The 25,934-nt window shown below is 40.1% G+C and overlaps 1 protein-coding gene across 6 annotated transcripts in view; it reads left to right on the forward strand.

Moving 5' to 3' along the window:
- The window catches only part of plecb (plectin b), a 214,155-nt gene that overhangs the window by 27,244 nt on the left and 160,977 nt on the right, over nucleotides 1–25,934 (forward strand). The window contains exon 1 of one of the 6 annotated variants that reach the window (XM_051957221.1): nucleotides 21,134–21,378. The exons of the other annotated variants lie outside the window; for them this stretch is intronic. Coding sequence (XP_051813181.1) covers nucleotides 21,138–21,378 — 241 coding nt within the window. The 5' untranslated portion in view covers nucleotides 21,134–21,137. Of the gene's footprint in view, nucleotides 1–21,133; nucleotides 21,379–25,934 lie in introns of those variants that run through there. 6 annotated transcript variants of the gene reach the window in all.

Below are 25,934 nucleotides of genomic sequence, written 5' to 3' on the forward strand. Positions count from 1 at the left end.
GTATTTATGATGCCAAAAAAGACCTAGAATTACTCTCTGCGTTGTAAACAACGTTAACAGGCATAACCGGCGTTCATAAATTGGAAACAAAATGGCTCCTATAGATCACGTGACCAAAATTTTTTGGACCGTCATGTCGCCACTCTCATTATACAGGCGCTCTAGATGGCGGAACCACTCCCAGATATCTGAACGGACATACACACATACAGTGCCTTGTGAAAGTATTCGGCCCCCTTGAACTTTTCAACCTTTTGCCACATTTCAGGCTTCAAACATAAAGATATAAAATCTAATTTTTTGTCAAGTAATCAACAACAAGTGGGACACAATCGTGAAGTGGAACGAAATTTATTGGATATTTTAAACTTTTTTACAAATAAAACCTGAAAGTGGGGCGTGCAATATTATTCGGCCCCTTGCATTAATACTTTGTAGCGCCACCTTTTGCTGCATTACAGCTGCAAGTCGCTTGGGGTATGTCTCTATCAGTTTGTGCACATCGAGAGACTGAAATTCTTGCTCATTCTTCCTTGCAAAACAGCTCGAGCTCAGTGAGGTTGGATGGAGAGCGTTTGTGAACAGCAGTCTTCAGCTCTGCGCACAGATTCTCGATTGGATTCAGGTCTGGACTTTGACTGGCCATTCTAACACCTGGATACGTTTATTGTGAACCATTCCATTGTAGAATTGGCTTTATGTTTGGATCATTGTCCTGTTGGAAGATAAATCTCCATCCCAGTCTCAGGTCTTTTGCAGACTCCAACAGGTTTTCTTCCAGAATGCTCCTGTATTTGGCTCCATTCATCTTCCCATCAATTTTAACCATCTTCCCTGTCCCTGCTGAAGAAAAGCAGGACCAAACCATGAGGCTGCCACCACCATGTTGACAGTGGGGATGGTGTGTTCAGGGTGATGAGCTGTGTTGCTTTTACGCCAAACATATCGTTTTGCATTGTGGCCAAAAAGTTCAATTTTGGTTTCATCTGACCAGAGCACCTTGTTCCACATGTTTGGTGTGTCTCCCAGGTGGCTTGTGGCAAACTTCAAACGAGACATTTTATGGATATCTTTGAGAAATGGCTTTCTTCTTGCCACTCTTCCATAAAGGCCAGATTTGTGCAGTGTACGACGGATTGTTGTCCGATGGACAGACTCTCCCACCTCAGCTGTAGATCTCTGTAGTTCATCCAGAGTGATCATGGGCCTCTTGGCTGCATCTCTGATCAGTCTTCTCCTTGTTGGAGGTGAAAGTTTAGAGGGACGGCCGGGTCTTGGTAGATTTGCAGTGGTCTGATACTCCTTCCATTTCAATATGATTGCTTGCACAGTGCTCCTTGAGATGTTTAAAGCTTGGGAAATCTTTTTGTATCCAAATCCGGCTTTAAACTCTCCACAACAGTATCTGGACCTGCCTGGTGTGTTCCTTGGTCTTCATGATGCTCTCTGCACTTTAAACAGAACCCTGAGACTATCACAGAGCAGGTGCATATATATCCAATAAATTTCGTTCCACTTCACGATTGTGTCCCAATTGTTGTTGATTCTTGACAAAAAATTTAAATTTATATCTTTATGTTTGAAGCCTGAAATGTGGCGAAAGTTGAAAAGTTCAAGGGGGCCGAATACTTTCACAAGGTATTGTACATACTTATCCAGACAGCCAGATACCGAAGCGAATGCAGTAACCCCACTGACGTGTACGCAGTGTTTCCCCTAGATTGAGAATTTTACTTGTGGTGGTGGGCCGGGCGGTGGAGGGGGATGTCGCAGTGTTTGATAAGTGCATTCAAAATAATCTAGTCAAACTGGTTTATGAACCATGTGTTATTTATTGCACATAGATACAACTTAAGCCTGCTGCAGACTTGCTTTAACACTAACAGAACCCAAAAGAAAAACGAAAAAAGGGAAATAAAGCTATTTAAAGCTACTTGCAAAGCTGACAGTTTTTGTCAGAGCAGTGTATTTTTCTCTGTTTTGAAAAAAAAAGGTCTCCAATGCCTTTCTGTATGGAAAGGATTGGGGGTCAGGTCCATTTATGCTGATGCGCATGCATGCAGCAAGATGCTCCCCTTGCAGCCTGTTCCTCAGTTCATTTTTGATTTAAAAGAGGAAAAAAAACTTGCATAACCATTATGCAAAAGAGCACAAGAAAATTAACTGAAATTATTCACATTGTGCTATTATGGTTTAAATCACTTACCCTGTTCATTGCTGAGAAATCTCTCTCACAATTTACACTTGCCACTGGGATGATGAGGGCTGCAGCAGCAAGTTGGGACAAGCAGGGGTAGACGTCACCCCATTCATCGTACTCACTGGCCAGCAGTTCCAGGATTGCTCCTTGGCTTTTGTCCTAACCAGGATAGAAAGAAGTTGACATAAAATAGAAAATGTCATTATGGAATCCTGATTTACAGAGAATTCCTGAAAAAAAATAATTAGAATTTGAGTTTAAGAAATAAATAAATCAATAAATAAATAAACATACAAAAAAATCCATATTTTAGGGAAAGGAAATGGTATAACCTTAAATGCTCCTGAAGACACATGCTCCTTGAATGACATCCGCTCTTGGACCACTGTGGCTTCATCCTGTCCAGGACTGATTTTATTATTAAAATTGTAAACTAAATATGAACAAGTAACAGTTACAATAGGTAAATTTTCAGTCACCTTTTCCCCACTCAACAATATTTATTTATGAATATTTAATAGCAAAATGAGGTGCAACAGCGATTGCCTTATTAGCCAATGACTGGAAACTTTCAGTAGGAAAGTGAGTTTATTTGTTCTGTCGCATGTATTTTTAAATGAAGAAATACAAAACTTTCTTGCAAGGCCACGTGTCCAAGTCGACTTACTTTACAGATGCCTTGTCCAATAACCAGTCTAGCATTACCATAACCCGCTTGAGCTGCGAACTGGAGAGATAACAAATAGGAGCGCTGTTGTTGTGAACTGGGAAGCTAATGCTAGCGACAGATGCTAACCGCCATGGCTAACACCTTCTTCCCTGCTCGTTAACGCTCGAGGCTCCCGCTGTCGGTGACTGCCGGCTATCGGTCCACAGCTCCTTGGACTGTTTCTTGATTTTGCTTTTCTGACAACTGCTGCTGTACATTAGCGGTTTGCGGCTGCTGCTGCTGCTGTCAGGGGCAGGAGGCTGCCCAGTAGGCTTAGCCCGAGAGGAGGGACCCAGGTTGAATGTTTTGTTTAACTTTACTAACCGCAACGAACAACACTTTGGACCCTACCTTTAAGATATTGTTGCTGTTAAACACAACAGTGCGTCTTTTCAGACATTTAATGATTTCAATTTAGGGGATGAAAATGTATTAAAGTTACTTACTTACCTCTGAGACACTTGAAGCAAGCAGGGCTGTGCAACGCTGCAGGTGGTGTCGAGCTAATGAGGGGTGGCGGAATACACGAGCACGCGTGTGTGTTGGTGTGTGCGCACGCGCCTGACAACCCAGTGAGAGACAGACAGGTGGACTGTTTTCCCTACGCTGTGTCAGTAATTATGACCGTGTGGTTTTTTTTTTTTTTTTTAATTCATCTTCTTGGGCAGGTGTCAATCGACTTGGGTGGGCCGCCCAAGTAAAGTTTACACACGTGGACAAAATTGTTGGTACCCCTCAGTTAAAGAAGGAAAAACCCACAATTCTCACTGAAATCACTTGAAACTCACAAAAGTAACAATAAATAAAAATTTATTGAAAATTAAATAATCAAAATCAGCCATCACTTTTGAATTGTTGATTAACATAATTATTTAAAAAAACAAACTAATGAAATAGGGCTGGACAAAAATGATGGTACCCTTAACTTAATATTTTGTTGCACAACCTTTTGAGGCAATCACTGCAATTAAACGATTTCTGTATTTGTCAATGAGCGTTCTGCAGCTGTCAACAGGTATTTTGGCCCACTCCTCATGAGCAAACAGCTCCAGTTGTCTCAGGTTTGATGGGTGTCTTCTCCAAATGGCATGTTTCAGCTCCTTCCACATATGTTCAATGGGATTCAGATCTGGGCTCATAGAAGGCCACTTTAGAATAGTCCAACGCTTTTCTCTCAGCCATTCTTGGGTGTTTTTGGCTGTGTGTTTTGGATCGGTGTCCTGTTGGAAGACCCATGACCTGCGACTGAGACCAAGCTTTCTGACACTAGGCAGCACATTTCTCTCCAGAATGCCTTGATAGTCTTCAGATTTCATCGTACCTTGCACACTTTCAAGACACCCTGTGCCAGATGCAGCAAAGCAGCCCCAAAACATTACTGAGCCTCCTCCATGTTTTACTGTAGGGACAGTGTTCTTTTCTTCGTATGCTTGGTTTTTGAGTCTATGAACATAGAGTTGATGTGCCTTACCAAAAAGCTCCAGTTTGGTCTCATCTGTCCAAAGGACATTCTCCCAGAAGCTTTGTGGCTTGTCAACATGCATTTTTGCAAATTCCAGTCTGGCTTTTTTATGAGTTTTTTTCAGCAGTGGTGTCCTCCTTGGTCGTCTCCCATGAAGTCCACTTTGGCTCAAACAACGACGAATGGTGCGATCTGACACTGATGTACCTTGGCCTTGGAGTTCACCTTTAATTTCTTTGGAGGTTGCTCTGGACTCTTTGGATACAATTCCAACGATCCGTCTCTTCAATTTGTCATCAATTTTCCTCTTGCGGCCACGTCCAGGGAGGTTGGCTACTGTACTGTACTGGGTCTTGAACTTCTGAATAATATGAGCCACTGTTGTCACAGGAACTTCAAGCTGTTTAGAGATGGTCTTATAGCCTTTACCTTTAAGATGTTTGTCTATAATTTTTTTTCAGATGTCCTGGGACAATTCTCTCCTTCGCTTTCTGTTGTCCATGTTCAGTGTGGTACACACCTTTTCACCAAACAGCAGGGTGACTACTTGTCTCCCTTTAAATAGGCAGACTGACTGATTATGAGTTTGGAAACACCTGTGATGTCAATTAAATGACACACCTGAGTTAATCATGTCACTCTGGTCAAATAGTTTTCAATCTTTTATAGAGGTACCATCATTTTTGTCCAGGCCTGTTTCATTAGTTTTTTTTTTTTTTAAATAATTATGTTAATCAACAATTCAAAAGTAATGGCTGTTTTTGATTATTTAATTTTCAATAAATTTTTATTTATTGTTACTTTTGTGAGTTTCAAGTGATTTCAGTGAGAATTGTGGGTTTTTCCTTCTTTAACTGAGGGGTACCAACAATTTTGTCCACGTGTGTATGTAGGGGAAACACTGGTGTACGTCAGGCGTGGTTAATGATGCAATATGCAAGAAATGTGCTAAGTGACCCCTGTGACCTTGACCTTGATCTGCTGACCTCTAACTCCACAACTGAGCAGGGGACCTTAGACCGATCTTCAGTGCCAAGTTTGATTATCCCGACTTGAGCACTTGCAGAGATATCTGAATAGACATACACACATACATACTTACCCAGCCAGCCAGATAACCCCGCTGACGTACACGTCAAGCGTGGTTAATTATCTGAGTCATCCACTTTGTGTTCCTCATGTTATCCGTCCCCAGCGTGACAGTGCCAGAGAATGGATGACCTTTTAAAAATGTAAATCGCCATCCACACTAATGTAGCTACAGCACCACTGACAGTTGCTTAAGACTCCTGCCCTCCAGCGGCTTTAATAATAGTGCAATAAAACACATTTAATGGAAGCTTTAGAGCTGAATACATTGACATTTTACCATATTGTGCCTTGCAGTTTTGTACTGTTGAGCTGATTCACTTATGAAAGTGTCTCTAATCATAGTCTTCAGGTTTGAGAGATGTGATTGTGATGTGAGATTTCTTTTCAACTACAGGTCACAACCTATTCTTGGATGTCAGCTGCACTTTAAGAAGCACTTTGATAGCTTATTAAATACCATCTTATCATACGTATATATAGCGAGAGAGCTCCATGCTGGCCTTCTATCAGACAGCAATAACTAATTCAACCAGCAGGTGGCACTTTCTATTAAACAGGCTGGTTGTGTTCATCCTGGAAAGTCATCACTGCTTTTGGAAAATCTGTCTCATTTCCCACACCCATCTCAAATAGCATTGCCTACATAGAGCATTGGTTGTGTCCCTGATGTTACAGAGCTCTGCCTTATTTCAGGAGACAATAAATTCTATGCTCATTGAGGGAGCCTTTCAGATAAAACAGCTTTATTTCTCCCATTTTCTTGCTTTCTTTCTTTTCTTCTTTACAGATTTGACCTTTGTAGCCTTCATTACACGCTGCGTCAGGGAAGGAATGCTGACCCTCACTATTATTTTCAAATTCTGTAAATGAGCCAGAACGAAAGATGTCGAGGAAGTGACCAGATCTGAACAGCAGAATAACTGGCCCCTGCTATGCAGTACATTTGGTTCTGTTGTGGACATCCAGAAGAGGGAGCCAGGCCTGTTTCTGTGACTATTTGTCTGCCATAGTTTTACTGTTATTACAGCAACATTGCAACCTGATTGCACCATATTGGGAGAGCATTCAGTCACTCTTGGCTAACTGACAGAGAAATGTGTCAGGGCTTTGTACTGGTGATGAACAGATGATTATCATCAAACTGGCAAACATAGTTTTAGAGAAATAAAAGAAAGCAGAGAGGTTATTTATTCAGTTTTTATACTGAAACACACAACAGTACATGCATCAGTTAAAAATAGAGGGCTGTCAGAGAAGATAAAATGTTCCTGACTTATGTGATATGAAATGTGTTCGTGTGTAAGTTGCATTCTTTATCGTGTATTTTACCTGAAGTAGGTTTTATGGGAGGCATTTCTGGTCTTGCATAATCATACAAATCTAAATTATAGTAAGATATCTGTCAAATTTCACTACATACAGGCCAAAAAGCATTCTGAGACTTATTTAGCTTTCAAACCACGTCTCTACTGACAAATCTGTACAAATCTAGCAGGAGAAAAGCTTTGTTTTACAGGCTATAAAGTCTCCCTTAACAACAGCGGCCACAAGTGTTTTTTAGACTTTTGTCATCTTCCACAGCCACACTATCTGAAAAACACTATATTACTGGTTAATGAATTTGGCCCGCTGCAGGGTGTCCGGCAAGAACAGAAATAGACGACGTTGCAGTCCAATGGATTTATTTGTTTGAATGTGGTTTTGCAATACAGAATATAGAAGCAATGAATATTATGTACAATACCCATAAATACTGACATTCATTCTATATGTATACAGTAAGGGCAACGTACAAAATAACATGCCTTAGTCCTTAATGATAACAGAAAACAGCTAAATCAATAGCCAACTCACTTATGACATGGGTGCAAATTAACACAATAATTACTATTCAGCTCTCTATTACAAATACTGTAAGCCACAATATGTGCTTCTAAACATGAGCAGCCTCGTGAACGTGGGTGCTTGACCGTCCTAGCTGTAGGTGTAGCTGTGAGTAATTAAACAAAGCTATCTGTGTATTATACAAGTACAACAGGTGCATGCTCGTATGATATAAACAGAACACACAGAAGGACTAAATTGCAGCAAGTACTGCGTCGCTCACTCTCAGTAACGTAATGAGCCCATAACGGACTTTGCACATACAGCTCTACTCAGAAACGTCATAAACTAGACAATGTAACGTAACGTAATTGAAGCAATACAACAACACACACACACCACGGCAGCAAACAAGTCACACTTACGTTTCAGGAGACACACGTACAAATATTTCTGCATACCCTTGCAGAGTCCGACGCTGCTATAATCACCTTTTTTTTCTTCTCTCCTTTTTGTGTGCCGATAATGTGCATGACATACCCATGCACCGGTTCTGGCCTCTGATTGGTCAGATGTCTTGTGTAGAGTGTGGGGAAGTGGGGGGGTCCTGGCCTTTTTAACACTATCAGTCAAGCTGTTGGCCAGTGTTAAACTCCCGTCGGTGTGTGCATGCGCATTCTAGTGTGTGTACACACCGGGTTTAGTTTGTTTCCCCCATGGCTTTTTTTTTCCATCAGCAGTGAGCTGCTCCTCAGTAATCCCCTGGATGCCTTGATATAAAAGATGTGCTGTGATTTGTGAAGACTGACGACTCATTTTCAGAACCAAGCAGTGTGAAAGACATTTATCTTGTTAATGATACAAGCTGTGTTTGTACGTCAGCCCCACTAGGATACCAAACAGAAGGAAACATACCTTTCTGTTAGCAACATTACCCAAAAACTAATGGATTTGGATGAAATTTTCAGGAAAAGGTCAGAAATGACGCAAAGACCAAATGATAACATTTTGACAGTGATGCAGCTTATAGTCTGGATCCATGGATTTGTTAAAGATTTCTGTATCATTGTGAGATAGATATTGCGATCCTACTACAAATTGACCATTGCAGAGATATCGGAACTTGCCCTTCCAAAATGATAAAAGGAACAACAGATTAAATCGTGGGGGTGTTTCCGAGTCCCATCCATTCCCGCTACTCGGTTCATATTTAGGTCATACGATTCGGTATCCGTGCGTAACGTACACATGCATAACGCACACCTGTGCTGAGCAAAAAGGTTATTTTGTTTGTGGGTACATCTAAATTAAATGACCACATTCGGTCAGGTGGCACCACGACCAAGATGACTGCGTAGGTCTTTTGCTGAACATACCACTTGATGATTTATCCTTCAAACTCATCGATTCATATGGATCGATGAAATAAACGGGACAGAAGCTGGGCAAATCAAGAAATGTCAAAAACTCTGAAAAATAAATCGAAAAACCTTGAAGAGCAAAGAAAAGTTGTCACATGCGCTGCCCACCTGGAAGCCATGAGTAATCAGGATGAGAACTGTGACATGAAGGGAGCAAAAGCAAATGAAAGCATTACAAACAAAAGCCTTTTCGATATGCTTCAAAAGATGTCGGTGGACATGGAGGACTTAAAGCTGATCAAGAAAACTACAGCATCAGTGGAAGAAAAACTTTCCTTTCTCATGAACTGCATTATGTAAGTTGAGGAGAGGGTAAGCGGAATCGAAGACACTCTTACTAAACAGAAAGAAAATCCTCCAGCCACTAAAGACGAACTCCGTGCTTTGCAAGACAGAATGGCCCTGATTGAGGACAAATCCAGACGCGATAATCTGAGAGGGCTGCACAGTGACATAGTGGTTAGCACTTTCGCCTTGCAGGAAGAAGATCCCCGGTTCAAATCCCGGGGTGGGCCTGGGATCTTTCTGCATGGAGTTTGCATGTTCTCCCTGTGCATGCGTGGGTTTTCTCCGGGCACTCCGGCTTCCTCCCACAGTCCAAAAATATGCTGAGGTTAATTGGTTGCTCTAAATTGCCCATAGTTGTGAATGTGAGTGTGATTGTCTGTCTGTATATGTAGCCCTGTGACAGACTGGCGACCTGTCCAGGGTGTCCCCTGCCTTTGCCCGAGTCAGCTGGGAAAGGCTCCAGCACTGCAAAAGGCAATAGACTTCATCCAGAGACTATAAACTGGAACATTATGGCGATATGCAGTGAACTTGATGTTAAGAGGATCTCTGGCACGGCTATACGGAGTAGCCAGCTGGTAAATTTATTTTTTTGTTCACACCCTATGCCTGCTTGCAATTGTAGATTATTATTTAATACGATGTTCTAAATAGCCCAAAGTAATCAGTAGATCTTGATTGTCCCTGCAAGTGGTGATTCTTTTAGCTAGCCTGGGCAAACCACTTGATGTTAGAGTTACGGACAGTGACTTGGGGAATGCTGGGTCATGTGGGGTACACCTAATAGTGCAACACATGAGCGCAATATAAAGAGGATAACTTTAAATCTTTCCTGTAATTGTTTATTTTTTATGTTTTGGTTTTGTCACCTTTTTATTTATCCTATTAATGCAGTGTGGCAACATTACATTTATTAAGAGCAGAAATCCACTAATGGTTTACCCTTCTAATAATCACAAATGGTTGTACTATGACATCTAGTCAGAGCAAGCTAAACTTGTCCACCTGGAATGTCAAAGGTCTTGGGAATCCTATCAAAAGAAAGAAAGTCCGGAATTTGTTAAAAAGTAAACATTATGATTTTGTTTTGTTTTTTTGCAAGAAACTAATTTAGATGTTGAGAACACTAATAAACTTTGTAAAGACTGGGTTGGACATACATTTGCTAGTGTCGGGTCCAGAAGTAGCAAGGGGGTAGTAACATTAGTAAATAAACATCTTCAATTTAGCCTAATCAAAGAAATAAAAGATGAAGAAGGACATATACACTCAACATAAATATATACGCGACACTTTTGTTTTTGCTCCCATTTTTTATAAGATGAACTCAAAGATCTGAAACTTTTTCCACATACACAATATCACCATTTCTCTCAAATATTGTTCACAAATCTGTCTAAATCTGTGATAGTGAGCACTTCTCCTTTGCTAAGATAATCCATCCCACCTCACAGGTGTGCCATATCAAGATGCTGACTAAACACCATGATTAGTGCACCAAATTGATGGAAATGTCAAAAAGACAATGGAAACCTGCTTCACGCTCTGTGGCATTTTTCCGAAATCTTGGAGTACTGGAGTAAAATACACAACTGTATTAGGGAAATTACAGGTGACAGTTCTGAGTTCTCTCCCAGATTATATGTGCTCGGAGATCCAGCAATTGTACATGGATGTCAAAATGCTTCATTCATACAAACAGGAATAATGATAGGCGACAGATTCTGCTAAGAGAACGGAAGAACTCTAGAATTCCACCCTTGAAAGATTGGTTCTGTGAGCTAGAACGAGTGCATCCTATGAACAGTTGTTTTATAGGATGAACAGCAGATGGCAAGAGTACAATGCAAAATCGGGAAAATATTATTTATACATTAGGCATTAGGTAATACCTTAACGTATGTGTCGCACTGCTTTAAATGTGATAATCAGTGGCGGCTGGTGGTGAAATTTGTTGGGTGGGCTAACAAATGCATAATACCAATTAAATGGTTAACACAGCTGCAAAAGCAACATCACCTATGATACACGCAGTTACATCGATTACATTACATACATTTTTAGTGCTCTACATCAACACTCTCACTCACACACACACTCACTCTCTCACTCACACACACACACACACACACACCACTACAAAACATGTTCCAACTGCAACAACTGCCCACAGATAGCCTGCTGCAACTGTCTTATTACAACTGTTTGGCGACATGTAGTGCAAAACACGCCTTCAGTACAACAGATGACCTCAGCAAAAACAAGGTGTCACAGTCCTTTAACAGGTCAACATGGCCCTACCTTATTTGAAAAGAAGCTCACATCGAGGGCTGATGTGATCCCAGTCTCTTGACTTCCAGCTTTTCCTCCAAAGACATTGAGGAAAATGGACATGAAAGCAAATAATCCACCTCGTTCATGCTAACGCCGGCCATAGCTTAACCTTTTCTCGCTGCGTCAAAGGCCTGTGCACTGTTGCCAACTCCTCAGTAAGGAAAGTCGCTATTGGCTGTCCTAAAAGTCGCTAGAAGTCGCAAAATGACGTCATCGCCTTTGCATATTTCCCAGTTTGTATGTAATTGTAATCAACGTTGTAGGAGAGAGGAATAACGTTGTGGAAGAGACCAAAAAGTGAGTATAAAACACCCAAAATATGTTTTTTCACTAGAGGCTAAATGCTGTGGTTTATTTTAGCATGACAGTGAAGAAACATTTTCATTTATATGGCTCCGTAAGTCTGGATGGGATCTGTAGTGACTTTGCGCATGCGTGATTCATCTGCCGTCTGGCCGCGGAGTGATGTGGGTCTCCCCCTCCCCTCACTGGGTCTGCTGCGGGGTTACTGGACTGACAGCCTGTGCTCTGGGAGGGGGAGAAGCTCACAGCAGCACCTGCTGCTTGTTGAAAACAGTAACTGCAGAATGAGCTGAGTTTTCCTATCAGAGTCTCCAAAACGTCAGAAAAAGTCGCTAGATTTGTCGCTAGTCGCTTTTGACAAAAGAAAGTCGCTAGGAGCTTTGAAAAGTCGCTAGATTTAGCGAGAAAGTCGCTAAGTTGGCAACACTGGGCCTGTGGGCTGACTGAAGTTAGCCCAAATGATCAGTAAATCACGGGGGCGGGACATGACACCTGTCAGTCACTTACAAGAACGAAATGAATGAAAGCGGACTGTATCTGCTGGGGTTGTAAAAAATAAGCCCATTTAGAGATATTCTGTGTTTTTCTTTTGACTAATTGGTGCTGTTCCTACCTTTGTTTTCACCTAAACTTAAAACAATCTGTTGCAAATTATTTGAAAAATAAATTTCTCATCATTTTTGTGTTGGCCTGAGAGGACTTAACCCTGGTAGCCCATTTATACCAGCCGTCCCTGGTGATAATGTTTCTTTTTTGTTGTTGTTGTTTGGTTTTATCATTTACATGAGTGTGTGTATTGTGTGTTACACTTACATGGATGATGACCTGAATGTAGATGGGGATGCAGTACTCAATATTGTGGACTGCGTGGATTTGAAAAGCCTGGCAATTTACACACGTGGACAAAATTGTTGGTACCCCTCAGTTAAAGAAGGAAAAACCCACAATTCTCACTGAAATCACTTGAAACTCACAAAAGTAACAATAAATAAAAATTTATTGAAAATTAAATAATCAAAATCAGCCATCACTTTTGAATTGTTGATTAACATAATTATTTAAAAAAACAAACTAATGAAATAGGGCTGGACAAAAATGATGGTACCCATAACTTAATATTTTGTTGCACAACCTTTTGAGGCAATCACTGCAATTAAACGATTTCTGTATTTGTCAATGAGCGTTCTGCAGCTGTCAACAGGTATTTTGGCCCACTCCTCATGAGCAAACAGCTCCAGTTGTCTCAGGTTTGATGGGTGTCTTCTCCAAATGGCATGTTTCAGCTCCTTCCACATATGTTCAATGGGATTCAGATCTGGGCTCATAGAAGGCCACTTTAGAATAGTCCAACGCTTTTCTCTCAGCCATTCTTGGGTGTTTTTGGCTGTGTGTTTTGGATCGTTGTCCTGTTGGAAGACCCATGACCTGCGACTGAGACCAAGCTTTCTGACACTAGGCAGCACATTTCTCTCCAGAATGCCTTGATAGTCTTCAGATTTCATCGTACCTTGCACACTTTCAAGACACCCTGTGCCAGATGCAGCAAAGCAGCCCCAAAACATTACTGAGCCTCCTCCATGTTTCACCGTAGGGACAGTGTTCTTTTCTTCGTATGCTTGGTTTTTGAGTCTATGAACATAGAGTTGATGTGCCTTACCAAAAAGCTCCAGTTTGGTCTCATCTGTCCAAAGGACATTCTCCCAGAAGCTTTGTGGCTTGTCAACATGCATTTTTGCAAATTCCAGTCTGGCTTTTTTATGAGTTTTTTTCAGCAGTGGTGTCCTCCTTGGTCGTCTCCCATGAAGTCCACTTTGGCTCAAACAACGACGAATGGTGCGATCTGACACTGATGTACCTTGGCCTTGGAGTTCACCTTTAATTTCTTTGGAGGTTGCTCTGGACTCTTTGGATACAATTCGAACGATCCGTCTCTTCAATTTGTCATCAATTTTCCTCTTGCGGCCACGTCCAGGGAGGTTGGCTACTGTCCCGTGGGTCTTGAACTTCTGAATAATATGAGCCACTGTTGTCACAGGAACTTCAAGCTGTTTAGAGATGGTCTTATAGCCTTTACCTTTAAGATGTTTGTCTATAATTTTTTTTCGGATGTCCTGGGACAATTCTCTCCTTCGCTTTCTGTTGTCCATGTTCAGTGTGGTACACACCTTTTCACCAAACAGCAGGGTGACTACTTGTCTCCCTTTAAATAGGCAGACTGACTGATTATGAGTTTGGAAACACCTGTGATGTCAATTAAATGACACACCTGAGTTAATCATGTCACTCTGGTCAAATAGTTTTCAATCTTTTATAGAGGTACCATCATTTTTGTCCAGGCCTGTTTCATTAGTTTGTTTTTTTAAATAATTATGTTAATCAACAATTCAAAAGTAATGGCTGTTTTTGATTATTTAATTTTCAATAAATTTTTATTTATTGTTACTTTTGTGAGTTTCAAGTGATTTCAGTGAGAATTGTGGGTTTTTCCTTCTTTAACTGAGGGGTACCAACAATTTTGTCCACGTGTGTAACTTCCAAAATGCATATCTGTGGTGCACATTTGTGATTTCATATGTAGTTCGGTTAAAACAAATTTGTACTGTTAGTAGGTTTCATCTGTATCAGCGTGAAAGTCAATCAGCACCAATTGTCAATTTTCTTCATCAGATTACCTTGATAGAAGGGGGTTGAATGAGGAAAATGCTAAATGTTCTTGAGAGCTACAATGTCTTATAAATTCATATTAAGTTTAATTGGTAGGGTATTTATGTGCAATACGTTTAATTAATGCCTCTTGAAAATATTTTATTTCATTTATTTATTCCATGTGCATAGGATATTACATTTTTAGAGTCTGAGTCAGCAATCTACCTAACAAGGAGCTGACACACTTCATTATTTATGGCAAGTCACCACCACACTGAACATTATTGCGCATTTGCAGATTCATTATATAATGCCATTTGCAAATGTGGGGCAAAATTCCATGCATAGTTAGGCTTGGAAGATTTCACAGATAAAACATGACAAACGGCAACAATAAATTGCAATAATATTTTCACACATGCTAAAAATATCCAGAAAAAATGTCAGGTGCAGGCAGAAATTTGGTGCTAACATTAGTCTGTTTTTTATGCATTTTATGCGACAGGACTTGAGCAAGAGGGTCAAAGACAGTTCACTTCTCACTACTTCTATAGCTTAACTTTACACAGTGGGGATCAGTATTACCACTGCTGCTGGTTGCTATTTGCCAACAGATGTTTATGTAGAGCCCTGAAGGCATCATGGGAAAAAAATGCCAGGTGAACTTCATGTGCAAAGCTCTGTAGTACAAGATGTGACCTATAAGCAGGTGAAAGCCTTCATTGGTAACATCTGCAATCTAAGTAGCTCAAATAAATGTTAAATTATCATTAAATAATTCAAGAATAGCTCTGTGCCACATATTCTGGCCACACCAATCTATGTGTATTGCTTTAGCGATCTCTAAAAGCACATCAGTTTGTGCAGTTTCTTGAAAACACACACATCAACACTTTTCATACCAATTAAAATGTGATGTGTGCTGAAACCAATTTTTTGTAAATTTAATGCAGAGATATTTACCTCTAATCAATAATTTTTCAGGTATCTAGTTGCTTTGCTTCCATAAAAATATCCACACTGTTGACAGAAGCCTTCACAGCAATGTTGCAATGAGCTCCTGCTCCACAAGCCTCCTTAGCTGATTGTAAATAGAAACCTATCAATAAATCAGCATTAAGCACTGCATTGGGTCTCTTTCAAAATACTATACTTTCATTTCATTTCTTTCTTTATTTGGGTGGGACAGTGGATATTTATAAACATACAATCTCATAGGCTTACTCAAGGTTGCAGTAAATATGCCAAGATTTAGCACAAGTGCTAATTTCCATCTGTTGTCCCAAACATAAAAGAAAAACATACAGAGTTACGGATGTTTTTTTTTTTTTTTTAAAGAACAATGTAGAAAAACAAAGACAATGATGAATTCATTCTGGCTGGGGTAAACCTACCCAAAAATACGACTATTTTAGGAAAGTGCTTACTAGGCAGAGCCTTTGAGCAAGTGCTCATAGTTAAAGTGCTTGTTTTTAAACTGTCTGATTTTCTCAATGTTCACGTGTTTGACTGTTAATCAGCCATGCCTTATACTGTCTCTTAAAATTGACAAAGGTGGAGCTTTTTCTAATAGCTATAGGTAGAGTATTCCAGTTTGTACATTCTTTAATAGATAAGACATTCTGTGCAAAGAAGGGTTTTCTAAATTTGACTAGACAATCTCCCCTGGAGGCTGACCTTGTATTAGTAATACCATTCCCCTTTTGTATAAAATCCCCCAGGGGTGCATATTCAGTAAATGTAATAAATGCTGCACAACTTTTGCAAATTTCTTCAAATGAAACAAGGGGGAATTCTCTATCACTCCTTATTAAATAAAAAAATGCTGAGGAGTTATATCTTAATGTTCTAGGATGTCTTAGTTCAATCACATTTGAAAATGAAGCAGCCAACTGCTACAGGATACAGTCTCATCATAAAAGAGATGTCCACCCTGTTTGTGCCTTAGTAACACACTCCAGCTGGTAGCTATTGTGTTTTGGCCAGTGTCTAAGAAAGTTGACGCCTGCAGCGCGATGAATACATTCAAAGGGAGTTGCAGTGCAGATATGCCCTTGACATCCACCGCTGGGGTAACTACTGAATATTCAACAAATGCCGTGAGCAGCCAAGCTGATGACAGTGGAGTGGAGGTGTGTGTAGCAACACACACCTCCACTCCACTTGTCACTTTAATTAAATCACGCTGGTTTATTGTTGTGTCAATACATAATAACGTCACAAAGTGCATTGATTAATATCATGGCAGCCTGTGGCCTTAAAGATGATTGAGAACAGAGACATTGGCAAACACCGATAAGATAATGTCCACTAACAGAGATATACTGTGCAAAGATAATGGATTAAGCTGCCGGAATAGAAGAATGTCTTGCTGAGCAGTTTTATGATGGTACAGCTCATACAAAGGATGAGGGAAGTGAAGACTATATTATCCCTGCCCGAGTTCCAAGCTCGCTTGTGTAGGAGTCTGTTGTAGAAAAATAGTGGAGATCTGATGTAGGAAAAGGAAAATCGCTGCAGCTCAGCCTGACTATCAGACATTTCTTTGGCCAAGGCCGAACTGACATCAGCCAGGACACTTTCCTGAGAGGAAACACGATAAGTCTAATCCAAACTCCCTGTTGTAGCAGCTGCGGCGGCGGCGGCAGAACTGTGTGTCTATAGCTTTATGCTCACTCCAACTGGAAATTTTACTAGCAGGACAAACAGTTTCTCAGATACTGAATGTACTGGATGATACTGTTATGTTTTCTTAAGACACATTTCACATGTTTTCAGATCTCACTGTCTCAATCACATTACAATAATATAGGCCTTGTTGAGATAGTTACCTTGCCAATATTCATTTATTTTTGTATTCATTTTATTATTTTTGTCTATTAAAATATGAATTGTGAAACAGAAGCCCTTTCAGGCAAATATTGCACACTACCGTTCAAAAGTTTGGAGTCACTTAGAAATGTCCTTATTTTTGAAAAAAAAGGCATTTTTTTCAATGAAGATGACATTAAATGAATCAGAAAACATGAAATTGTCTGGGTGACCCCAAACTTTTGGACACTATTGGTGTGCAATAGAATCTATTAAGCTTAAGTGCAACCTTGCATAACCATCACTACATGTCATCCTTTCCAAAAAGGTCAAAGTGTGGGAAGCTGCGATCACAAGCACGCTTTAAAAGCCCAAAGTGCACACATGGATTAATATGGAGTCAACCTAACCTCATCCAAAGATAGAAGTAAATGGCTAAATGGTTACAATTCTCAAGAAACAGGGACAAGCACAACACAAGGATGATATCAGTCTGTTGACTCTGGATTCTGACACATAAAGATGCACAGAGCTGCTGGTCAAGTGAAGTTATCGTTATTTATACAACACATATAAAACAATGGGCCCAAAGTGCTTTCCAAATGATAAATGACATTTAAAGATTACAAACAAAAGGAAAGAAAATCAATATTAGACAAAAAGAATGAACTGCTGGGTGCAGAAGGACTAACGTGAGTTACACCATCAGGCAGTGATTTGTTTGTCAGTCTGTCAGCAAGATGACACCAAAACTTCCAGGCCGAATTTAAAGGAGGCATGAACAAAGGAAAATGTCATAATATTTTGGTGCAGATTCAGATGACAGAGTAGAATTTTTCTTCCTGCTTTCTTGCAGTTTTTGTCTCAGGAAGATTACACAAAAAACACCAAATTTCAAGTGAGAACAAAAACCCTTTAAATTATGTTCGGAATCTGAATTACTGTCTTAATAATCAAAATTGTAACAAAGGACATTGGTCGCGGTGGAGGATACATGCTTCAAATGCCAATCTGGTTAAGCCTAGCTGTACATAAAACCATCCCAGATAGCAAACTATGGGTGAATCAATGTTGAATCTATGTTGAGACCTAACGTAGAAATTATACAGAAAGCGCAAGGTTGATAAAATGTTGAGTCAACGTTTGCTTTTCAACCATAAATCACACTTTACCCAAATAGCAAAAGACGTTAAATCAATGTTGAATTAGGGTTAAGAAGGTTGAATTGTGATTACGGTTGAAGATTGATGGTTGGATCAACGTTGATTCAACAACATTTTGTCAACATTGAAATTTGTGTTTAAAAGATGCCATTGAATCAACATTGTATTTTGGTTTAATTAAAATGTTTGACAGGTCAATGTTTAATTAATGTTGAATCTATGTTTGCAAACATGTAATCTATGTAAGCAAACGTTGACTCAACATTGTATCAACCTTGCGCTTTCTGTATAATTTCTACGTTAGGTCTCAACATAGATTCAACATTGATTCACCCATAGTTTGCTATCTGGGATGACAGTATAATGTCACTGATAGGACGTTTTTGTCACATGACAAATTAGAAGTCAGACTCACACTTACCAAACATTACTGTGACATCAGTATTTAACTGCTGGGAAGTGGAAGGTAAGTGACAACTAAAACTAAACCTTTAGCACATCACAAACTATTAACAGTCACTGACACTGGATCACATAACCTCATTTCCCCACACACGCATGAATGTGGTGACACTTAGAACGTACTTGAATGTCTCACGGGGTACTTGCTAGATCATTCGAGCTTTCCGTCCACTCCTAAACAGTTGGACAACCATATCTGGCTTCATGATATCTGTTTGTTTACTAAAGCTGCAACTTTAAACAGCGTGTGACCAGAATGAGTCAGATAAAAGCTGACGAAGGATGAAAAAAAAGTATGTGAACATGTGTGTGTGTGGGTGTGCAACTTTGTTTCCCAGATCTCATTCAACAATACTCAACAGGTGCATGCAGGGGATTCATTGCATGTGTTTGTTAGCTTCCACACCCAAGCTTTCCACATTAGAGGATCTAAAAGTGGGGTTGCATGTTGCAATGTGTGAACCACCTGAAATGTGCAAATTGGTGTCATGTATACCTCTGTGTATGTGTGTGGATGTCAGCTTCATCTGATAATCTGCCTGTTAAGGGTCCCTTGCATCTCCTACAACACATGTAAAATTGAGGATGTGTAAATCACAGACAAAGACTACATACTCTTTTCAGTGTTGTTAAATACCAATCTAGAATTCATCTGGTAAAAGTCTAAAATTATAAGGCAACAAGTGCTTCATCAAGGATGCTCAGTCGTATCATTTCCGACAGCTGAAATCTTGAAAAAACTCCGTGGCAGAAATCATGACAGCATAGAATGTGGTCATTTTTTTATGCTGTAATTTTTTATTTTATTTTCTTTGAGTGTATATAATTTACAACACGTTTATCAAAGGAAACTTTCAAGTCTACACATTCATATGCTGTATATACACACGTGGACAAAATTGTTGGTACCCCTCAGTTAAAGAAGGAAAAACCCACAATTCTCACTGAAATCACTTGAAACTCACAAAAGTAACAATAAATAAAAATTTATTGAAAATTAAATAATCAAAAACAGCCATTACTTTTGAATTGTTGATTAACATAATTATTAATTCGCGCGATCGCAACATCGCAAATTCCTGGAGGGACTGAATGTTGTGCACAGAAAGACAGACAGACAGACAAACAGAAGGACAAATGTACACCGATCATCACATAACTCCTCTGTGCTCCTTGGTGGAGTAAGTAGTCACATAAGGCAACTTACTTTCATTTGTGGGCATGTTTTACAACTAAAGACACTAGATGACCATGGGATGGCTGGATGGAGGCTGAGAAAGTAGTCTATTTAGCCCAATTCACCACCAGCAGCAAATGATCTGTTTCAGCTTCAGATGGATGTTTGTAAGACTACCTGCTATAAAATGGTCACTGCAGAGGTGTTGGTGGTGATCCTCAACCCTCCATCAATGAGGCTCTTTACAAAGTCCCCTTCTTGTGCTCATTATTATTCAGAAAATTGGAAAACCAAGATGTTCTGCAAATTCCAGCATGCAGGAAAGATGGTTTTGCTCAACAAAGGCAAAGTTAGCTGGAAAACTCGAGACTGTAGTGTCGTAACTTGGGATTGAGTAGGAGAACCACTAATCCTAATGTGCTCTAGTTTTCATAATGTCAGTGTTTTGGGGATGTGTCATTCTCCAGTGGAGCCTCAATTTCTGGTCCACCCAAAGGATAAAAATGATGAAAACTCTACAGTTCAGCACCACATATTGCATGGTCTTTTCACATGTATCTAGTTGGTCTTTTCAGACATGTTTAATGTGTTTTGAATCCATGGATTTCCTTTAAACAGACTTTACCAGTATTTGTAGAAAACGTGTCACCACTAGATGCTGACATCTAATTATATACTGTGAGCCGACATAGCAGTTTTGCTTTGAGTTTCGATTTGTGTAGTTGAACTTTTACTTTCACGTTGGTCTCTCTGAAGGCTGTCATTGTAGTTTGATTTTCTACCCTTGTACATAAAGAAATAGATAGAAACTGTTACTTACTAATGTTATTGATCTTGTCCAGCTGTCATTAACATTTCCATGATGATAACTTATTTTTTAAACCGTAGATTTATGATGAGTGATGATATTAGTGCTAACTATTTCATGGGGTTACTCATAAGAGACCTGAGTTTGTAAGATGTCTTTGGCAGTAACATCCTGTATCTGTGCTCATACAATCTGCTTGCCATCCATTACAGTCTGGTTGAGTTGAAGCGTTGCCAGAGAGCCTCATGCTCTGCTTTAGCTGCTGCTGTTTTGTGCTTGCTAAGCAGGACACTGGGAATGTGTGTCTGCTGCTTCAGTCTGTGTGTCTTTAAGAGGAGGGGCCTTGCATTTATATTGGTATTTCTGAGCCAGGCTATGGGAGGGTATGGAAGAGAAGAGGGGTGGGAGTGTTGGGGGGTGTGGCGCTGGGCTGTGGAATGAAGTTGAGAGCTGTGGAGGGTTCACACACAGCTGAGAGAGCATACAGAGGACAGCACAGGCTGCCTCACACACATCGAGACACAGAGGAACAAAAGCTGACCTTAAAGAAAGAAGACGAAGAAGAAGAGGAGGGCGAGGGCGACGGCATGGCAATGTACGAACCTGCTTACCTGCCTCCCAATGCTGAGGAGCAGGACTTCATCCAGGCTTATGAAAACGTCAGAGAGAAGTATAAAGGTGGGAGACAGTGCTGACATGAGAGTGATGACAGCTAGCACAGGACTACATGAGATGTGTATGCATGTGTGGGGCGGGACAGTTCAAGTCGTTTGTCTGTTTTTGGTAGTATGGACTCTGCACAGGTGCAAACACGTGACTGTTTGCATATGCACCTTGCTTTGCTTTTGACTGCCCCGACTCCTGTGTGTGCGTTTGTCCAACAGAGCAGCATTCATGTTTGCTGCATCACTTGACTGCTGAGCGTTTTATTGATTGGCGCACATGTTGCCTGTCACTCTTCCACGCTCCCTCCCCGACTGTGTGTTGCAAGAATCCGGTGGATTTACAGGAGTGCTTCTCTTTGATATGTGACCGTAACAGCCAGCCTGCTCTGCTGACCTCTGACCTTGATTAGACTGAGGGCTTTAGTTTAAGTCTGACTGCTCTGCTGATTGTTATTCTGTATCCAGCCGCAACAGAAGACATTACAGGTGCTGCTGAGACAACGGTGAAATTCATTAATACCCCACAGGGAGCTTGTACTTTTCCTTTCAAATTTTTCATCCCGTTTTATCCTTTTATCTCCTCAAGTGTGCAGCACGGTATCCCTTCCCAGGATTATCTTACATAGTTTCCTTTTTTTGGAAATCTTCTTGTAGCACAGAAGTGAGATGGAGATGTGAAGGATGGAGAGTTAATTCTAGTAGGAGAAAAGAAAACACATCCATGGAGGAGTCATGTCTCACAGCAACACATCTCTGCACCCACTTTCACATTACATTTTCTTCATGTCAGCAGCATACCCCCTCTGGTACTTTCATTTTGGTCTCATTCCTGTCACTGCTTTATCTGTTTGTGTTTCCTTCCACTGGATGTTTTTCCCCGCTACATGTTTCATCTGTCCCGTTCCACCAGATCATCAGGAAGAGGGAAGAGCTTCTCTATAAATATTGTCCCAGTTTTCTGTTTTTTTCTTTCTTTCTCCTTCTCTGTCTTGTTGTGAGAATCTGGTGGCTGTGCTTGTGCTGAATCACCAGTGCTTATTTTCTGTGCATCAGCATATTTGCATGTTGTTGTTTTTTTTCTGTCAGTAGGTCTTTTTGTGTAGACATTGCACATCTTTTTTGAAATAATGCTTTGTCTGGCATTTTTAATAGCTATAAAATCACCAATTTGATAGACAGAATCAAATACTTAGCATTGGCTCCTTTTTCTGGTATTTTCATTGGATATCTCTGGGTTTTATTTAGCAGGAAGTTCACAGGACACGAGGAGATTGCTTTGTGACAGAAAACTGGTGTTGCATACTGTTATCAAGTCCAGTGGTGGTGGGGTTTTAGGGGCTTTGGCAGCAGTATTGTTGAAAGAGTGAAAGCCTGATAATAATGTGTATTTAAATTACAGTGTACATGCCACAGAATGGGAGAAGGGTAACAGCTGGTCTCATCAACAATTAAATTTGATAACGGAAACATCAGAATGCATGCATGACAGGAAGGCATGGCGTTTGTGTGTGTGTCATGTCTCTGTGTTTGTAGTGTTGTGTCTGCTCTCGGGGGTAATGAGTTGCAGAAACCAGCTCTGCGGCAGGTGTTTATGTTCCAGACGTTCCTCCGTGTTCCTTCTTCCACAATGTCTGAGCTCCACTGAGGTCCTGCTCTCCTTATTAAGGCACATTGATGACAGCCAATGAGAGAGCAGTCTGGCTTTGTCTGATTCTTCCTCTCATTTTTTTCCAAATTTGTTTTATGTGCTTAATTTTGATAACTTGGATAACACTAGATGCCTCTGTGTAGAATATGCAAAGCTTTAGGAGGCTTGGTAACACATTAACCTTGTATGTGTCAATATGATCTGAGTGAAGTGTTACTGCATTGGTTTTGTGTGAGAGTACACTTACTGAAACTTGATAAAGGAAATTATGTGGTTTATAAACATTCTCAAGATACGCAGCACTATGAGCATCTCTGTGTTGCTCTGATAATCATCTTTATCCTTGTGGAATACAACTACAAACGCCTCTTCTTAGAGAAGAAGAGGGATTTGGTTACTAACCCATTTCATCTTGTAACTCAAACTGAGGCCGTCCAAGCACGAATGGAAAGTTCAAAATTGAACAGTTCTCTCTGTTTTTACATGTTCTGGCTGTGATAAATGATGCCATTTCGGTGACGTTTTAAAGACAATAAGCCTTTCAGTTCACTAGTGGGTTTTTGGTTCAGATGGCTGGGAGAATAATGTCTGGCAAGACCAACATAATGCATCAAAAAGACATCTTAGGTATACCTCTTACACTGTGAGAACGACAGCCATCTGTTTCAAAATGAACTCTCTAGAAGGTGGTGCAAAAACGTTTGGATGGCCAGGTTACAACTCCAAGTGGATATTATTTAAAAACTTTGTTAGAAAGCCGTCTCATGGTATCTTCTACATGCCGCCATGCAAAGAAACTATTTGCCTGTGTAATCGCTAATGCCTTGTAGATATAACACGCAGCTACCGGGTGGAGATGTGTGCCTGCCTGGGTGCTGTCAGACAGCTCTTTGTTGTAGGTTCAAAGACAGTTTCCCCCATTGACTTAATTGGTGTTTCTAGAGTTCTTTTAAATGTCAGTTTTGTTTAGCCTCGCTTTCAGTGGTTTCACTGTTTATGTAGTTATCTCCTTTATATAGGGAAATGATGAATGTTATTTTTGTGATTGGGTCCTTGGCTCAGAAAGTGAGCATGGTATACATTAAACATCATTATGTCATTTAATTTCATTTCATTTCATTTATTCTTTTCCATGGTAATGCGTAAAAAAAAAAACAACAACAAATGGATACAATTTATAAAGCACAAAATACGCACATCCCATGTACAAGAACAGGAGTAGGATGAAGAATAAGTCTTTTTAACTCCTACCCCAGTCTTTTTTCCAAACTCAAACAAAAAACAACCACAACAAAAAACATCAGATGGCCACAATCAATCTACAGATCAATCACATCATTGTTATTGCTCCTTTGCGTAAATGTTAAATATTTTTTCTTTAAACTTACATTTAAAGTGCAAAATGTTTGAACATTGCTTCACTTCTTTTTCCAGTCTTTTTATGTTAGCTTTGTTACTGAGCATGTTAGCATCTTTTGTTAGTGTTTAGTGCTACTTGGCCACAGTGTTCACAGTAAGCTGCTACAACACTTTCTGGCTTTGGCTGAGCTACCAGAGATGGTAGGCTGCCATTCTAACCGGTGCATGTGGCCCACTGGATCCAGAGGTTGTGTGTTTCTTCTGTCTTTATACACAAGTCTGTTTTCACTGAATTGGGTTGTATCTTAAATTTTTTTTTTGCCGATTCTTTGCCAGTTTTTAATCGGTAGCATACAAAAGCAGCATAAAGGCCAAAAGTTACCCATCTGCTCTAATTTGATGCACATACTATACTAATAAATGTTTCCATAATAAAGTGGTGCTAATTTCTTAATGGTAGTCAGAAAACTAGAACATAAATATCATGCTGGTTTTGATATTAGGAATATTTTCCAGATGGGTCAATATACAATTATAGTCAATCAGTCAGTCTGCTCTTTCTAATGTTACTCACTGCTGTCTCATTGCCTGCTCTAAATTGTAGCCGGCTGGACGGTAAAGGCTTGGCCGTCTTCCCACTGTCCTCTAATGCAATTTGTGCTAGCAGCTGATGCCGATGTTACTGGGCCGCCTGAGCGGGGGATTGCCGTGCTCATGTCGGGCCGACTGCTGAGGGTGCACAGCTAGGACTGGCATTCACATTTTGCCCCAGTGTAAGTACTGCAAGGCCCTGTCCTATGCCCCACAGGGCTTGAAATAACCCCTAAGTATAGCTGCAGCAATGTTCAGTCAGCCAATTAAATGGTTATTTTTAGCAGGCTTGATTGTCTGCTAACGGTAATTTAAATTCCAGTTTCTTCTTGGGTTGGCTGAAAAAAAAAAATCAAACATTTGTGAATTATTAAGCAAAGGGTAGCTTTGATGTGCACTGAAGAAACTGCAGTGTCTGAAAAGAATAAAACTACGAAGATCAATCTTTAGTTTTTCTATAAAAATCCTACCAAATAAATAACTACTCAACAGCATACCTTATAGACCACTGCAGACAGCTATCCTTATGAATGACTGGAGTGGATTCTATTTCCAGTATGTGTTACTGTGTGAGGTGAGAAGTAATGTGGAAAGTGGTTTGCCACATACGTTTGTGATGAAAGAACTCTTTAAAAAGCCAAGTGCCAGCTAAGTGTGTGTGAATGTGTGTTTGTGTATATGCATACATATTAGTGTTCTAATTATGAGTACTGGGTGTGATTAAAAGCCGCTTGGGTGTTTGTTTTAGTTTTTTTCCCATGCTGACTTGTGAGTGATCAGAACATGGTGACAGTGAGGTCTTTTCATTGCTTGTGCTGCTGTCATAAAAATTATATAATTTAGAAAAGTGGTGACAGATATCTTCAGAATTTGCATCTTTTTTCCATGTGATTCCTGTCTTGTGTTGACTGGCTGCAGCAAGTAAAGAAGTGTTAAGATGTCAGAGAGAACAATAGATGCTGGAGTGACCT

Source organism: Acanthochromis polyacanthus, chromosome 12, assembly GCF_021347895.1.
Source record: "Acanthochromis polyacanthus isolate Apoly-LR-REF ecotype Palm Island chromosome 12, KAUST_Apoly_ChrSc, whole genome shotgun sequence".
NCBI classification, from domain to species: domain Eukaryota; kingdom Metazoa; phylum Chordata; class Actinopteri; family Pomacentridae; genus Acanthochromis; species Acanthochromis polyacanthus.